General features: G+C 38.7%; 2 protein-coding genes across 3 annotated transcripts in view; one reads left to right on the top strand and one right to left on the bottom strand.

Moving 5' to 3' along the window:
* The first annotated feature begins 19 nt into the window (after positions 1–19).
* LOC135473372 (mediator of RNA polymerase II transcription subunit 27-like) lies at positions 20–13,474 on the top strand. The gene is made up of 8 exons (XM_064753221.1): positions 20–231; positions 929–1,070; positions 3,188–3,312; positions 4,227–4,320; positions 7,097–7,204; positions 8,164–8,205; positions 9,773–9,850; positions 10,966–13,474. Exons 1-8 carry the CDS (start codon positions 20–22, stop codon positions 11,098–11,100), a joined length of 936 nt encoding a protein of 311 aa, XP_064609291.1. The 3' UTR covers positions 11,101–13,474.
* LOC135472908 (small ribosomal subunit protein uS11m-like) overlaps positions 13,468–18,598 on the bottom strand; it is a 17,696-nt gene continuing 12,565 nt past the window's right edge. For both annotated transcript variants that reach the window (XM_064752637.1, XM_064752638.1), the window contains exons 7-9: positions 15,676–15,741; positions 14,997–15,129; positions 13,468–14,393 (exon numbers count right to left, since the gene is read on the bottom strand). In XM_064752637.1, the coding sequence (XP_064608707.1) occupies positions 15,022–15,129; positions 15,676–15,741 (174 nt within the window). In that variant the 3' untranslated portion in view covers positions 13,468–14,393; positions 14,997–15,021. The remainder of the gene's footprint in view (positions 14,394–14,996; positions 15,130–15,675; positions 15,742–18,598) is intronic.

Below are 18,598 nucleotides of genomic sequence, written 5' to 3'. Positions count from 1 at the left end.
CACCCACTCCGAATCAACAATGGCGAACCAAAACCATGAGCAGCAGCTGAAAGGAGAGATAAAACTAATAGATCAGCTTGGACGTGCAATCAAACTGACGCAGAAACTTAGGGCAACGGTCACAAAAGTTTTTGACGATTTAGGAAATGGCCTGCCAAATACACAAGGAAATGAAAAAACCCTTCTAAACAGCTTGCAGAAAACACTGCTGGCTGTAAACAATGACTTCAGGTGGGAAGTAGTTTGATCCATAAGATCGCCAGTATTCGTCATAGGCTTAAAGTCAGATGACCCTCACCTTCCCCTCTTCAGATCTAAGCTGTTTTATTCATTTACATTGTTGTTAGTGATCCAGCTGAAATGGCATAAATTTCGAAATGATTCCTTTTGGGGTGAAATTATTTTTGGAAGATAACAGAAATCCGCAGTGTTAGAGTTATCTCCCTTGCTGAGGTCTTGCTGGATTCTGCGTTTCAGCATTGATGAGGAACGACTGGCCCGATCAGCCCATCGAGCCGGTCAGACATACCAGGTGTTGTCATTCTAAATGAAAAATTGATGTTCAATGTGTGATACCCCGCCTCACAGCACGTACGGAAGCCTGGCTTAGGGTGAACCTCCTCGATAAGGATCCCATTATGCACATTTACTTTGAGTAATAAATGTCAACTCTAAATTCTGCATACAAATTAGGCTCTCAAGCATCCATTAAAGGTTAAACTTTTTTTCCAGATGCGTTGCTGACCCTTCTCACTTGATGCCAATTTGGTCTATCATTGCGGTCTTTTAAGTGGGCCACAGCAGACCCTCTAATAGACCCCTCTTGCGTACATATTATGACTCTAAGAATGAAGACAAACTACATGTAGCTGTGGACTATATGATAACGATGATCACCCCAGTTCTTTCCCTTTGTTCTGTTGGGCAGTGAGCTGGAGAAACTTGGGTCTGGCATTAATCGTGATCAAAGCAGTGCAGTAGCCAACACCAGTTACCTGAACTTTGACTCTAGTTTGGACAAAGGCCCTATTTATTTGGAACTACTACAATCCTACAAGTGGATGAATAAGGTAATATGAAATAGGCAGAATGTACATATTTAAGGTGAATTACTGGAATTACTTGGTGGTGCCCTGAGTAAGTGCATTTAATCACAGCTTTTAACTAATATATTCCTTTGACTCTAGTGTGTTTCTCCATTCATTCTGCGGGCTCTACAGTGCTAAGTGAGATTGATATGGTCAACCAGGTCAGAGTCTTAATCTGAGTGGGTCTTACCATCAGACACTCCCTTGTACATGAAATTTTGAGGGTAAAAACAAAAGTGATTGAGTTGTGGTCCAAGTTTTGGTCCCATTTTTTCTATTTTGATAAGAAGAATGGTTGATACTGGAATGATATTTTTCCAGTAACATCCATGCCAAATTATCCTGTGTTACCCCCCTGATATTCTTTGGAGGGAAGGAAAACTGCCCTTGTGACTGACATTCTGATCTGGTATATATTTTGTTTTAAGTGGGTTAAAAGAAAAGATAACAAATAATATAACTTGATTCATTTCGGAAGAGGGTCATACTGGCTTCCTCTCCGGCCGTACGTGGGAAGGTCTGCCAGCAACCTGCAGATGGTCGTAGGTTTCCCCCGGGCGCTGCCGGCTTTCCTCCCACCATAATGCTGGCCACCATCGTATGAGTGAAATATTTTTGAGTATGGTGTAAAACACCAATCAAATAAATAAACCAGAAGAGGGAGAAAAAAGACCTAAACCGCCACAACCATTTTTTTTTTCTGGTGCACTTTGTAACTCTATAAATCAGCTTTTAATCAGGAATTCTTACACGGATGTTGGATGCGCCAAGTTAGGACAATTGGAAACGCTACATCCCGTCACTCGTAGCTCTCATGACCGTTATATGGTTAAAAGGCGAAACAAAGTTTGGTGACGTATAAAGTGGAAACAGTTGCATCATTAGATGCATCATTATAGCAGTAGCTCATGTCTGATTGGGTAAAACTGGTAATGTGGTGGCGCTTACGACGGTTTCAGTGTGTGCAATTTTGAACTGCATTATCAGGGCCGTGCTACGTCATAAAAACAGAAAGTTATGGTATTAAAATTCCTGTGGGATACTGTAACAATGCATTTCCTAATTCTTCAAAAAATTGAGACAGATATCACTAGTGTTGAAAAAGAGGATATGTAATGAGTGACCCGAAGATATCAAATTTATTAAACAAGAGTAGTAGTTCTCATTTGTTCAGAGCCTCCGGCAAAAACAAATAAAAGACTACTACTCAAGTTTAATAAATTTGATATGGAGGGTCACAAATTTCATATCCTATTTATCCCATAAATGCCTTATTGGAAATTTATAGCACAAAAATCATTACAATTTAAACTTTTTGAAAACTGTGCCGACGTCTAACCACATAGTGATTCCTATACATAGGTCAAGTGAGGCGTCATCTGTAAGTGACAAATACATGGCGGAGTATAATATAGTACAGACAAAATTTATTTACATAATGACTTTCTTATATCACAGACATGTCAAAAGTTTGCTTTATATAGTGTATCGTTCCATACATTAATATGTATAACAAGAATATTACATTTTACTATAGAAAGAATTCCTGTCTAAAAATAGACAAATTTCACATGTGCTGTGTACATGCTGTGCAACTTTCAAAAAACAACTGACAGTTTAACTTAATGAAGGTGGAACAAGGAAAACAGTCTACAGAGTTGTAAAGGCTGATTGGAATTTACGCATTAGCTAGTGTTCTTATGAAGATTCAGATGACGATTCAATAACACAAACGCGTCGTTTGGGGCGTTTTATGATTGTGATGAACATGAACTTAAAAGGCACCACCCAAAATGGGACCGCCAAATATCGGCGCCATTACTTAGTGGCGATAGCTCTGTGTCGTAGTCAATACTGAGGATTTCCACATCTCGTCACATTTATAACTTTTTTGTCAGTTTTTATGATATATCCTGGTTGAAAGTTGGCCATTTTGACATTTGCAGACGACAAGAAAAAGTTGTAGGAAAAAAAAAGTATTGCCGGTACAAATGAGCTGAATGCCAATGTACCTGTTTACGTCCATGGGTAGTCTTCTGTGATATAAATGTTGATATATTTGAGAAAAAGAAAATGAGATCTCTTTGTTGTCATTACAGGTGACTGAGTACTCTTCGACGTGCCATTCTTCAGGTCAGCTTATGCTTAGTCGTTCCGTTTTTGGTTCCACTGTGCGTGCAAAGCGGTTACGCAGATCGCCTGCGATTCATGCCATTCCCACACAGTAAGTCATATAATCCAGCGCAGTTGTGGTTGAATTTGAATTGTTCTCAGAATTGACTGATTATTATCATGATGATTTCAAACCCGTATAACTGTTCTCAGATGAGCAATATGTCTGTTTGAAGGTGTTCTGACATTTGGGATCTTACCATAAAATAATAATTCTTAAGAATTCATTCATCTCTGGACAGGTGATCACAATAATCCTTACATGATTGTGAACATGTTCCTTACATGACTGTGAACATGTTCCTTTCATGATTGTGAACACGTTCCTTACATGATTGGGAACATGTTCCTGACATGACTGTGAACATGTTCCTTACATGATTGTGAACACGTTCCTTTCATGATTGTGAACACGTTCCTTACATGATTGTGAACACGTTCCTTACATGATTGGGAACATGTTCCTGACATGACTGTGAACATGTTCCTTACATGATTGTGAACACGTTCCTTACATGATTGAGAATACATTCCTTACATGATTGTGAACACGTTCCTTACATGATTGTGAACACGTTCCTGACATGATTATGAACATGTTCCTTACTAGATTGTGAACATGCTCCTTATGTGATTGTGAACATGTTCTAATTATACTAGCACAAATCGTGTGAATGAACTTGAAAATTGATTGCCTTTCAACCAAATTATGACGTGTAGAGTCAAAGCCTGACTTGGACAGGAAATTTGTGGGTTCCCTAGCTCCTCCTCTTTGTGTTACCTTGGAGGTAGTAAGCATGGTAAGAGGTGGCACATTTGTTGAAAACCACTTGTCTTCCATTAATATGGTGTCGATACTTGTCAGATATATAAATAAATATAAATAATGAAAAAAAAATATTAAAAAAATCATCTTTCAAATGTATTTGTCAATTTAAAGTAAAAATAATATGCTTTATGTTTTAGACAGATAGATAGTTTTATATCCTCGCTGAATTCTCAGTTTCCTCAGATGAAGATTGATGTATACAGACCTCTAGGAACATCCACTATACTATTGGTAAGTGATTTATTTATTTATTTATTTGATTGGTATTTTACGCCCTACTCAAGAATATTTCACTTATACGATGGCGGCCAGCATTATGGTGGGAGGAAACCGGGCAGAGCCCGGGGGAAACCCACGACCATTCGCAGGTTGCTGGCAGGCCTTCCCTGTTGGTGAGTGAGTACATGTAGATGCTTCAACAGCTCAAAAAGTAGATAATTATACTTTCATGTGCTGATTTTCTTTGACTTTATTTCGGGGAGCTATAACAATCAGCGTGTCTGTTTGTACATCCATTTGTTGACATGCTTAATCCAGAGGCGTATCTAACCTTGTGAATGCCTCTGCTGTTTTTATTGGATTCATTAGTTTGGATGTGTATTTGCTGTTGGGTTATGTTGCATTGATTATTTAAGTTATCACCTATTTGGGATATTATCTGGCCTTAAAAGAAATGAATACAAAAGGAAAGTGCTCGCAAAAGCAATTTTTCCCTTAGTTTTGGAGGATTTTTGTGAAATTTAATGGACATAATTTAGATAATATATTCCTGTGCTGTTGCGGTTGTGTTAAATCTGTTAGTTAGAGTTATCCGTTCAAGATATAATCTGTATAAATGGGGAGGAGATGCCTGTGAACACAGCTCCTCCTACAGTTTTCAGCTGAGTTCCATGAAACTTTGCGTCTGGGTTTCATTCTGTGACTTTGAATACTGTAGTACTTTGCTTGATTCTTATTCATATTGATCCCTCAACCTTAACTTAGGAGTTTGTCCTAAAGTTTGATTTATAATTTCTTATCTGAAAAAACATTAAAGTACATACTGCCATAAGTTTGGGATGGTTCAACTTAATACAAAAATGAGTTGAATTTGACTCCTACAGGTAACTAAACCCTCCTAAATTTTCCCCAAAATGTTAAGGATTACTGTCCAGGTTGGGCTACTGGTCCTAAATTACAAAGATTATAATCCGTTTAACAGTATGTAACCAGGAGGACTTATGAGAAACGAAATAATGACATTAAATTCACAAAAAACAATAGATTTATTATCCTTGAGCCAATCTACAGCGGGCCACACAGTAAGGCTCAGTGAGTGACGTCATAGATGGCCAACCCAAGTTTAGTTTGCCTAGACAACATGGGAATTCATATCAAAATGTTGTTATTTTCGAGACAGATTCTACATGTAGCTACACAGAAAAAATAAATACTACTGTATCAATTTGAACCCATTTTGGACAACACTCATTGAAGTTCCGATTTATAACACTGATCTTTGTCCAGGCATTTCCAGTTGTACTGGCAATACTGGCAAGCTATAGCTTATCCTGTGTTACACTGTACATTTTGTGTGTTTGTCTTAAGATTTACTATTTATTAACTGTTCTTTCCTTCTGACCGCATCGCAGTAAATATCGTTCTTTTCTCAGAGGGATTCTAAATTCTTGGGTATATGCAATGACAACTACTGGTACAAATTATTGTCAGCATTTTGAATAGCCTTTGCCTGAAGTGGCCTTTAGTTATGTACAATATAAATACATGTACGATATGGATGTCAGCGTTAGTATACAGCAATTTACTACCTGTCAGTTTTCAGTTCTGTAAATAGCATTTTATAACTAGGCCTACTTCGTGCAAGGTGCCGTTGTGGAAATTCAGCTCCATCCTCTCAGCTGTAAAGTCGCGAGAACAGACACGTGTTTTTGGTGGATACAAAATCCTTCCGTCTTGTGCTGTAAATTTATGACTCCTAGAGGCCAAATCATCTGGAGACTACATGTAACTCCAGGATTTATCGACTACCTTCTTTACAGCAGTATGCAGAACAGCAAACCATTTCGTGGAGAAATTCGACGTGCTTTTGGTCACTATGGTAGCTTTTTGGAACAGTGAACTAAATGGCGAAGCGCGTGTAGGTTGGACTCGTCGATAGCCAAGTCTTTGTGAAAAAAAAAATCCATAAACCAGCTACATTATCATGTCTTTCAAGTGTCATAGTGCTCAGATTCATGTATTTTTTCTCAATATTTTTACACTCAATTTAACAATATATACTTGTACAGAGGTAGCTTATTATGAAGAAATAATAAATCTCTACACTAATCCTTTAATGAAGAGAATTATAAGGTGAAATCCATCAATGGTCTAAATTCTCTGCCCAACAAGATAACATGCAAATGAGGCAGCGAAAAGATCCCTACAATGCAACGTTTACTTGAAGATCGCACATGTAAACAATATGATAGGTTGAAAGCAAATTATAAGTCTGGTAAACCACATACATGTATGATCTTCCTTACTGTCGATAATGTATTATTAAGTATTCTTAATTCCCAACGGTCTGTATGGCAGATCATGTTTCTTAATGTATAATGACTTGAGTGAGTGGATGGTCGAAGGGAAATCTCAGATACATGTCTGTAGACATTTGAAGGTCTCAACTTTATGCAGATACATATAATGTCTAAATAACAGCACAAATCAGAAATATGTGTCTTTAAGGATTATCATCAAAAGTTTCATTTTAAGGCCTTTGTGTGAATTTTTACATCCCAGACTATAGGTGAAATACTGTACATATACATTGCACCGTTCGCCTTTTGCAGTCTGTTTGTTCATTTGTGTACTCCTGTAATCATTATTAAGACCTTAACAATTTTTCAACTTCTTGATGGGGAAAGACATGTTTTGATTTCAAAACTTATCATCTTTGCTACTTATTATATTCAATAATCTATTGTATATTGGCTTAAAAATAATTACCTTAAGTTTTTGTTGACAGATAAGTGTAAGACAGACTTTAAGAGCCATGGTTGCCCTGAGAGGACTCACCATAGAATGGGTTAAAGTAAAGGCTGTGTCTGAAGATTTCTTTACAGAAGATGGTAAGGTACGTGGCAATTTGTTACTCTCAAGGCATTTCACATTAATTCGGTGTCAGTATGTGCATATAGAGTTTTTTTTATGCAAAGTTCACTTCATTTGTGAAGAAGAAGCCATGTGCAGGGAATATTTGACGTCGCCTGCCAGCACTGTCTTCAGAGTAGATAGCAGATAGTTTACTAAGTACATGTGCACATGTTTCTCTATGAACATGTAGATATGGGAGATTCAGACAATAAACTTGACGTCTGCCAATAGTCTACCTGTACAGTAAGTGTAGTTGGTAAATTTAGTTGAAGAGACCATCTTTAAATAAAGTATTGGGGGCTATTACATTTTTTGTACAGTGAATGAAATGCAACCATTCATTGAGGTTCTACTCTAAGTTTTGGGCCCTATTTTGATCAGGCTGAAGCACAGTTATGTCACAGTTGAGTACGGTTTCTGTTTTGCTGCTAAACAGACTCTGTTGTATTTCCACATTAAATACATACCAATGTAGATCTAGAACCAAGTGTGCGTCCTGTTGATTGCTTAAATGTAGCATTTTACAGGAATGGTAATGGAGAAGCGTCAAATGCCCCTGCAGCAGTAGCTTGATGCCATTTTTATGATATCAAACATTCATTGTCCAGCTCATCATAATGATCTCACATTAAGGAAAAAGCAACGTTTTAGTAATAACCTTGTAGATGTTCTATTACAGTCAATTTTTGAATTAACAGTGACTCATAGTTCTGCTTCACTCGATTCAAAAGTATGCCACGTCTACATTTCATCTGCTTAAAAGAATCATAACAGTGTAATCTCGTAAGAAATCATTTCAATACCGTATTTGGAATTGGCATGAAATGGCTGTTAAGGTGATGTGTAAATGTGGTCTCTTCTTTTAATGCTTATGCGGTATTTTACACTTACTTAAAAATACATGTAAGAATGGTTGTATTGTTTTTCTTGTACACACAGCTTGACATCTGGTCCAGGTCGCGATATCAAGTCTTCCAAAAGGTAAGGAATTCTTACAGGAAAGGTTTGTGCAAAGCAACATCTGTCTTTAGTCGTGTTTGGTATTGAGCTCTGTTACGCAGTCTGTTGCTCATTTCTATGATATTTTGCTGTTTCTGTCATTGTTCTGTCAACAGAGCATTTCTAGACTGCCTGGCTAACGCCTTGATGGCAGTCAGCAATTAACAGTGCTCTTGGGGTCTGAGAATAACTTGTCTTTTGTCAATATTGTGTGTCGGTACATTCCACGAGGGAAAGCTGCTCTTTGCCAAAAAATCAAAAGTCCTCGAGTATACATGTGGAACCTTTAAAGAAATAAATATACCAAGGACTGAGTGGTCAGGTTTACAGTGGAAGAAAAACCAGGTATAGCCCAGTGGAAACGACTGCTGTTTGCAAGGCACTATAATGTGATAAACCTCCTGACATCAAGCCCTAGCGGAAACGCCAACATATTAGTCCTAGTACACCATCTCATTGCAGAGCGAAAGATCAGGAAACCTTGCTGACTTGCTGGTCTTTTGAAACTTCAGCACCAAAGTTCTCAATTTTACGGTTTTGACATTTCCATAAAATGACATTATTTTGCTGTTTTCAGCTCATATTTCAGAAGCACCATATTATATGATGCCCTTTATTTCCCAATCATCAGTCAATTTATTTATTTATTTGACCGGTGATTAATGCCATACTCAATAATATTTCACTCATACGACGGTGGCCAGCGTTATGGTGGGAGGAAACCAGGCAGAGCCAATCATGAGTTAATATAGAGACTATAGCTGTCTGTTATTTAATTTAAGGGTAATAAAATGCTTCTCAAGCAGCATTTGTTCAATATCTATTAGCTTTTATGGCTTCTTGTATCAGGTTTACATCCTAAACAGAATATTAACATAATATTTGATTAACATTTAAAGTTGTGTGAAAGCACCTCACTGTCATAACCACAGAATGGCCTAAAATTCTACTCAGACACAAGTAATCCTAAGAACTGATTAGTGTATCATTTTTCTTTTGATTGACACATGCAGTTTTCAGTAGGTCTGTCTTTTAAGTACACTGTACTCTTAACTGGTGAGCTACATGTTCATGTTATGTAGACCCTTTGTTTTAGCTGGTGTCTTGCTAGCTGAAACTGCAACACTTAATTTTGGCCAATTGCAGGTCGGTATTTCTAGCTGTACATGTAGATTAGCCTATGAAACTTCCAGTTTCTCTTGATTCACAAGAAATTTTATTAATATCATATGACACTAAGGTGGCTGTGAGTTCAAGTCCAGCTCATTCTGGCTTCCTCTCCAGCCGTGCGGGGGAAGGTCTGCCAGCAACCTGCGTATGGTCTTGGGTTTCCCCTCGGGCTCTGCCCGGTTTCCACCCACCATAATGTTGATCGCCGTCGTAGGAGTGAAATATTCTTGAGTACGGCATAAAAAAACAATCAAATAAATAAATATCATATCACACAATGATAATAATACCTCCATTAGTTAGGTAACTGTTGCTTATAAAGCCAGTCACTGAGTTTAGTAATATGACAGGTCCTAAGAGTGTATCTTTCTTCTTGTAGGTCACAGAGCATGCATGTTGCGCCATTCTTCATTTTTACCACACTGTCATGCCGAATGCTGCGATAAGGTCTTTTCTGGTAAGATTGGATCTTTGTTTTTCCCATCTTTAATGTGTTCAATAAACTAAAAATTGAAAATTGTGCTGTCAACACCAAATCTTTTGTATGCCCATCTTAGCATGTTTTGGCGTGTCCATGATAAAAGAAAGGCTAGTCTCCACAGTTTCCTTATTGAACATGTTTGTTATTAATGTTCTTAAGTAGCTGTGACTAAGCAGTTCTGTATAAAAGTCAATCGATCTGACCCTCATTTGGTTATATTTTTCATATTTTATCTTTTAATGTGGGGTTTGCAAGAGGACACAAATTCCTACTCTCATCTTAGCACAGCTAAGTGATAAATTGACGGGTGTGCAAGACATAAGGGTTGTAAATCAGTTAATACGTCTGACTCGTCTGACGTGTGACAAGGTAACACACAGAGGCGGCGATGAGTGGGAGGGTCTAGTTTATAATTGTGAGCATTTGTTGTAGGGATTAATATTATAATTGACAAAATTACTAGTGAACAGTATTTTGTTCAGCCCATATTTCGTCAGGGGACTTATTGAAGGATTATCAACTACTGTAAGTCTTCAACCTTTTCAACCAGTAATACCTTGTTTTTCAGCGTAATTTATGCATATTAGCCTCTGCGTGCACACATGTACATGTCAGCTTATGTGTGCATACTGTATAAAATTTTGTTCATGACTATAAATTAATCATTTTGCCTCATTCTGATAGTTGTGTTGATCTAAGAAAGGTGCTTTAAGGTTTACTTGGAAGGTAGGAAGATACCATACATGTTCTTGGGACATCTAACTTTCAGCACCAACTGTTTTTTAGATATACCAGTACATCTAAAACCGCACTTTGTGCATGTTTTGGGAAAGTTGTGGGACAAATACAGTAGGTGTATGCCTGCTATTGTCACCCTAATTCTCATCAGATGTCACCGCTGTAAAACCCTGAATGCTGACAGAAAATGTTTGCATAAATGAGTATTCAGATTAAAAGATTGCAAACATTCCCCAAAAACCAAAAAATAAATTTTTTTTGTTTTCATTTCTGTATAATGAGCTTATTAAATAAAACACATGAAAACGATCATTTAACAATTTTCATGAAAATTCACTATTTACTCTTTTCAGATGTGGCTTAACTCTTACCAATCCCTGTTCTCTGCTCCATGCTCAAAATGTGGTAAATACCTTCAGGATGGTGTTCCACCAACATTTAGGGACATGAGACTGTGCCAGCCAATGCATGAACTGTGCAGACAGTAGGCTGATTGTCAGGAACTGAAAGAGGTACAGTTCATGCCGGAACTTCTGTCTACATTTATCCAAATTATTGGGTTTGTGTCTCCAAAAGTGGATTCCAGCTGTCTGTATGTATGTCTACACTGACTGACTGACTGTCAGAAGGGTACATGTACGTGTGACGATTTTTCATGTGCTGGTGTTAATGGTCCTTAGTGCTCATGGATTGTCCATTTTTTGAGGTAGAGACGGCGTCATGGATCTGATATTCATCATTTGCTGTTTGCCCTGTACCTCTGCATCTCTTGAGCAAAATGGGGTCTTTTGCGGCCTGTAATGTTTCCCACGAAATAGTTCTGGCTGGTGAATACATGTAGTGAATAGACAAGAACACAGAAGTCGTTACTGAAACCCTGTGCTGCATTTGTTACAATCTACATGGCTTCCCACCCACCACAGCTGTGTGCCTTTCCTAATAACATGGACTTACTATGTAAGTACATGTAATGACACTAGGCCTACACTACATTGCCTGATTCACTTGACCATTGAGGTGAGCTCTGACTCCTGGGGTTTGTCATGTAGCTGCTGAGGTGCTTTGTCCAATCCTGCTCCACCCAAAGGCCTCTCCAAAGTCAAGAGTCATAAAAGTAAAATATTCTTCAAATGGCAAGAATCAAATAGCAAATCAAACACATAAATAATAGTCCTATTTTGAAAACTAAAACTTTTTTTAGGAGGTCAAGAAAAAAAAATTTTATGACTAAATCCCAAGGGAGGACTAGTGATTACTATAAAAAATAAACCTGATGGATATCAGTATTATTATTTACACTGTACTCCCTTGGGTGTTTATCTAACCAGACGTGTATATATTTTTTGCCAACTTTAATACCCATCAGAGCATGTGAAAGTGACATGCTGTAATGGGCTGTGTTCATATTGCGTCTTGTCAATTTGCCATCAAGATTTCAGATACCTTACATCAATGAAATTGGGCCTCTGTGGCTCAGTTGGTTAGTGCACTAGTGCAGCGAAATGACCCGGAAGCCTCTCACCAATGCAGTTGCTGTGAGTTCAAATCCAGCTCATGCTGGTTTCCTCTCCGGTCGTACATGGGAATGTCTCAGCAACCTGCAGACGGATGTGGGTTTCCCCTGGGGCTCTGCCCTGTTTCCTCCCACCATAATGCTGGCCGCCGTCGCACAAGTGAAATATTCTTGAGTACGGCCTAAAGCACCAGTCAAATAAATGAAAAAAAAAAAAAATGAAATTGTTCTTCATGTAAATGAAAAAATCTTAGCATTATTACATTTGTAAAGAATGTACAAAATGGGGAAATAAAATTTTTGACTTATGTTCCAAGTATATTTGAAAGAGTAAAAATTTGTTTTCTTATTAGCTCTTCAGTCATTTGTATGTTTCATGCTAGATATAGTCATGGAATGTACGTCTATCTTCCAACCATGCAAGTGGAATTTGAATACGTTTTGTATGCCCAGAATCAAAACTTTGCAGGGGGCAGTCCAGCTCAAGCTGGCTTCCTCTCCAGCAGTGTGTTGTTTCCTCCCACCATCAAGCTGGCCTCCGTCACATAAGTGAAATATTTTTGAGTGTGGCATATAACACCAATGAAATCAATAAAGAAATAATCCCAGCTTCAATCGGCCCTTGACACTACTGTGATTTGAAACTGGCTTTCTCGCACAAGGTAGCTCCTGACTGGGCCTGTTCATGCACAAGTGGGTCCCTGGCTTGAACACGACGACCATCTGGCCCAATTGGGAGCTGACTCGCTTGCTCGAGGAATGGCAGCAACTTCCCCTTCAGAGTATCAGGAGGCTTTGAGGTGGTATGAGGATATACCCGATAATGACGGAAAACGCTTGAGCTAACAAATGACGTTTTTATTGAGTAATTTCAATCACTGCTTCAACACTGTTCACTCCATAACCATATTTTTGGAAAGCCATTGTTTCACATCAAAACCAGTCATGATAAAAATGCATTTGTATTCTCATTCCAAATATTTTGTCATTTTTCATCAGCCAAAGGGTCACACACTTCACAATCATTCACATTTTCTACACTCTTTTGATACAGACGAACATTACTCGCACGTGTACAAAATCGAAACCCAGGGGATGCTTAACAAAGTTCTTTGTGTATAAATAATAAATAATACATCCTGTAGTGAATACCACTATATAAAGTGGTAAATAAATGGTTGACTGGGTATTATTTCTAGGTTAAAGACCGTAGTTTGATTAGGAGTTGTGCCATCTCCCGCTATACACTCACTACCAGACCTAATACATCAGACCACAGGATATATAGAGGTGTATGTACCAGTGAATTTGTGAAATATATCGCAAATACTCTTTTTTTTTTTTTTCTTTTTTTTTTTAGTATACCTGAATAAAGACGTATGTTCATTGTTCTTCACCTGGTCATTTGGTTGATTTGTGGTGGACTATCCGTATTAACCCTACTCACTGACTGGTTACCTTTATCAAAATGTCATGGATGTTTACAATTCATATGACTGGTGCTGAACACCTTACCCATGAGCTTTTCACTCATATATGTATATGGTGGTTATCAGTGACAGTTCAATGGGTGGAGGAAACCAGAGTGCCAGGCTTAGACCACTGACCTTGGGCAATTTGCTGAGGAACTTTCCCACTTGTGCTATACGCATGTGAACATTACATTTATTCTGATGTTCCAGGTCAGAAATAGGCACTCAAGCGTCACTGACTGCATAGTATCACCGCAGCTCCACAAGCAGTGACAACAAGGCAAACTACAAATTTCCTATCCAACGTCAGGTTTACACATCAAAATGCATATATAAGAGCAGCCTTTACAAACCATATTGATCAGTTGTGCAAATCTTCAGGAGCAGCCTTTACATATCCTTTGACTATACTTGTACACATCTTCAGGAGCAGCCTCTACACATCCTTACAGTTGTACACATCTTCAGGAGCAACCCTTACACATCCCAACAGAATTGCACAAATCGATAGGAGCAGCCTTTACACATCATTACAACTGCCCATATGTGTAATAGAAGCAGCCTCTACATATCCTTACAGTTGTAAGCAGCCTCTACACATCCTCACATCTTCAGGAGCAACCCTTACACATCCCAATAGAATTGTACAAATCGATAGGAGCAGCCTTTACACATCCTTACATTTCTACACATCTACAGGAGCAGCCTTTAGACATCCTTACAGTTGTGCACATCTTCAGAAGCAGCCTTTAGTCCGATATCATTACAGTTGTAAACAGCCATGCGTACTTCTTCACTGATGTGATAAAAAATGATAAATGGAGCATTTCAGAATAATGTACTACCATAAGGGATATACATTTACAAGTACATGTATTTGTTGGATAAACAAACGCTATCCTTTGTGGGTAAAGGCAGGTGAAGTACAAAGGTATCTGTATTGCTGAAAACTACAATGTATCTCTAGTTATAATGTGCTGTTAAAGCTGAAACACAGGATAATATCAAGGTTTTCAATTTTCTGATTCCACCAGACAACATGTATTTCACCCAGTAAGCTGGTCAGAGCTCTGAGCACATCAACACGTCTGGATATTAACCGGAAAAGGTATTAAGTCACAGCCAAGCCAAATGGAACTGGAATCATAGAACATGGGGCTGTGATTTCCATCATAATATTGCCTTTAAATTATTCAGCTAACTGTTAAGATTCTCAAATTTTAAAACAGATCTGATAAATATTACACTACATATACAATGCCCCTTTCTGGTCTGAATTCTTTTACGTGTAGTTGTTTTCAACAGAGCGCGTTCAAAGTAGCTTTCGTTGCTGATGACAAGGTCACTGGTCTTGATTTGGCCAAGTCTATATGGGCCCTACTGTAGACATAATACATACCAGCACATGTAAGACAAGGGAGCTTTCACAGTCGTCTTTGTTTACGGGGACGAGGGCCTCTTTGATTTATCCGGGTGGTGTCTGTGATGGATACAATATTTACACCCCCCATCTGTAAGCCTTTAATAGCAGGCTGAGGACAAAAAAAAAAATTCAAAAAGTCAGCAGATCCTGGGAAAAATCAATACCATGCATGTGTACCACATAATTGTTACATAAAGGACCTGATCCGGTAATTCAGCATGGTAAGGCAAAGAATTGGCCTCAGAGAAGTTAGGAAAGAGCAAATTTCAAAATCCCAGCACAATTCTGAAAATTTCAAAATCAGAAGGATAAAACTTGGTCAAAGCACCCATAAAAGTTAAATAGCCAAAGAATAGATGGTTACTCAATGATAACCCGCCAGCTTAATACAGCTCCTGTGACCCTTCAACACATCTCAGATCATACATGTCATATCAGTTAAGCAGATCATCATGACAAAAATTGTTCTTGTCTACATGTTCTACATACTCAACACTTTGACATGAACCTTTTTGCACTGATTGCTTTCTTTTTGATTGCTTATAGCCAGAAACATTCTTGATATATCTGAATGTTAAAATTCCAATTCAATCTTTATCTTGATATTTCAAATATATGCCAGATATTCTTCTATTTCCTCAATAAGTAACCTTACCAGTCGGCCAGGACCCAGACCTCTAACACACACCCTCACTGTGGTAATACCTTTTTTCACAGATTTCTGAAATAATAAGTGTATAAGCAAGTGCATATATTATTGTCATAAGAAAGATGGCCAAGACAAACAACAGAATGGATTTGATCAATAGATTGACTGACTGAACAGGGTTTGATCCCATACTCAAGAACACTTCATTCCTATGTCAGTCACCAGTGGCAAGTTTTAACTTTTATGAGCATAGAAAACCCTCCCTGGAGTGAACCACCATTCTTTGGCAAGTACATGTAACAGAGGAACTCTCATACATGTTATGACAAATATGTTTACTCAAAAAGTAAACCATACACTATATTGTTGAAATGCATGTGATCTGCAACAAAACTTCACCTAAGATCAACTAAACACCCCTCTCAATGCTGTTGACCACTTAGCACCGCCAAGATCCCGTCAGTGTGTATTCCATCCTATTACTTATAATGATTTATTAATTTGTGTGTAATGATATACTCATGATTTTTTTTTTTTTACTTCAAAAGTAGATCTCCAGTGCTACGCCTTCCAAACTGCAGATTCCCTGAATTGATTCTGACTAGTTAACATGTTGCAAACAGAAGAAAATCGACAGAATTTGGTGATCAAACATCAGAAAATCTACTCCAATACGATCGAGCCACCACTGACCTTGTGAGGTCACAGCGGTACATTGGCTGCAGGCATCTTAGGCTTCTCGTATGTGTACAAGACAAACAGCAGGAAACATCCTTATACTTTTACAGCTAATTTCCAGACTATTCCATGTCTAAGTGTAGCTTGCGACTTCAATAACACAAGGCAGAACAAAAATGTAACAGATTGAGAAAATATATGAACAAGACATTAAAAAATGCCCTTTGATTTATGGTGAACTTGATCGTAGTCCTAGGAGCCATACCTTCTGAAAGAAAAGGCTGCAAAATGAGCCTTTTAGCTACTTGTTTGTAGCTGAGAAACAAACCGTGGGGAGCCGCTAGCCTTTGCCATAGAAAGGCCATTAGGCTACAGTGCGGCCCTCCACTCAACCACAGGCCGCTGTGCGTGCCATACCTTTAACCCCGCAGCGCGAACTTAGACCAAATTTAAATTGGCACTTCTACATGTATGTGTTACCAATCACTGTTTCCATTCAATGCAACTCAAACTTTATCTATTTTTGCGTGTGATACTTTTTGTGAAACATAAATGATAAGCTCCATAGTTACTTTCAACGGTGTTAGTGACAGGCTGTTGTTCTCACTGCAGCTCACAATCAGCTGGCCGGACTACATGGATCCTCGTGTTGCAGCCGTATCGCATGACATGGCTATAAAAATTTATAGTGGACTCTGAAACCGTGCCAAATTCTCCACAGATATGCCATAGTACTCAAGACTATTTCACTTAGCAGCCAGCATTATGGTGGAAGGAAACCGCGCAGAGCCAGGTTTATACCCACAACCGACATGACATAAAAAAAGAATGATCTAACATGGCAGTCAGCTGTAGCCCTCGCCTGTGTCTTACAGTGCTGATGAATGCTCGCTGCTTGTCAACAATGTTTAAGGTAAATGTAGGTCTAATGTCTTACTGACATGCCATATACAGTCATGGAAAAAATTATTAGACCACTCATATTTTCTTTGGTTTCTTGTTCATTTTAATGCCTGGCAACCCTAAAGGTGTATTAACCGAAGATTACAATGAATACGACAAAAAATCCAGCTGATTCCATAATACTTTGTTGTATTTGATATGCTTTAAGGTCAGTTGTATTCCTAGGGTGTATGCGAGGCAATTTCATGCTTTCCATTTACATGCAGACTTACATAAAGAGTGGTTTCCTGTTTACATGTAGGCTTACATAAATAGGGGTCTCTTGTTTATATATTAAGACGCAGCACAACTCGGTAGTTGTCAGCTCTCATAATGCCTAAAACGAAAGAATTATGTGCAGCCAGAAAGGCAGCCATCTTGGCACAGCTGGATACTGGATTGAGCGAGCGACAAGTGGCCAAAAAACTGAAGATCTCTAAGACAGCAGTTCATTACACCAAGAAAAAGCAAGCCGAACATGGTACTACAAAACTGCTAGCTGGTCAAGGCAGGAAACTTCTTTCTACCCCACGAGATGACCGAGCACTCATCCGGTCCAGGATCAAGAATCGTCGCCAGACCTCCAGAGACCTTAGAAATGAGTGGGCATTGTCAACAAATGTGACTTGTTCAGCAAGAACAGTTCGAAACTGACTTCTTGAAGCTGGCCTAAAGTCGCACAGGGCACGGAAGAAGGCCTTCATCAACGAGAGGCAGCGGAAGGCCCGCTTGCGTTTTGCGATGGATCACTAGAATTGGACTGTTGATGATTGGGCTAAAGTTCTCTTCAGTGATGAATCCAATTTTGAGTTGATGCCTACTCCAGCCAACTTACTGGTTAGGAGGAAGCCTGGGGAAGCCTACAAACCAGACTGCCTTGCTCCTACTGTAAAGCATGGGGGTGGATCAGTGATGATCTGGGGTTGTTTCAGTATGGGTGGAACAGGACAGATGCAGTTGTGTGAAGGGAGAATGAACCAAGTCACATACAGAGCTACTCTTGAAAACAGTCTTCTTCCATCAGCTGCTAAACTCTTTCCTGGCTCGAATGACTGGATTTTCCAACAAGACAATGCCCCTTGCCACACGGCAAGGTCAGTTAAAACCTGGATAGAGAACCGGAACATTCGAACCCTGAATTGGCCTGCTCAGTCACCTGATCTGAATCCAATTGAAAACCTGTGGAATATTATCAAGTTCAAAATGGAGAACCACAAGCCCAAAAACAAAGCAAATTTGTTCGAATTTTTGCAACAGGAATGGGCTGCTGTGACCGCAGGGCAATGTAACAAACTGGTGGAGAGCGTGC

The sequence above is a fragment of the Liolophura sinensis genome, chromosome 8 (assembly GCF_032854445.1).
Source record: "Liolophura sinensis isolate JHLJ2023 chromosome 8, CUHK_Ljap_v2, whole genome shotgun sequence".
NCBI classification, from domain to species: domain Eukaryota; kingdom Metazoa; phylum Mollusca; class Polyplacophora; order Chitonida; family Chitonidae; genus Liolophura; species Liolophura sinensis.
This window is presented reverse-complemented; position numbering and strand designations above follow the sequence as displayed.

Excerpts from the sequence above, each read along its gene's own strand:
- LOC135473372 (XM_064753221.1), top strand. The coding sequence starts at position 20 with ATGGCGAACCAAAACCATGAGCAGCAGCTGAAAGGAGAGATAAAACTA. Across the intron at positions 3,313-4,226 it reads ATTCATGCCATTCCCACACA|ACAGATAGATAGTTTTATAT; the intron begins GTAAGTCATATA and ends TTTATGTTTTAG. Across the intron at positions 8,206-9,772 it reads GATATCAAGTCTTCCAAAAG|GTCACAGAGCATGCATGTTG; the intron begins GTAAGGAATTCT and ends TTCTTCTTGTAG.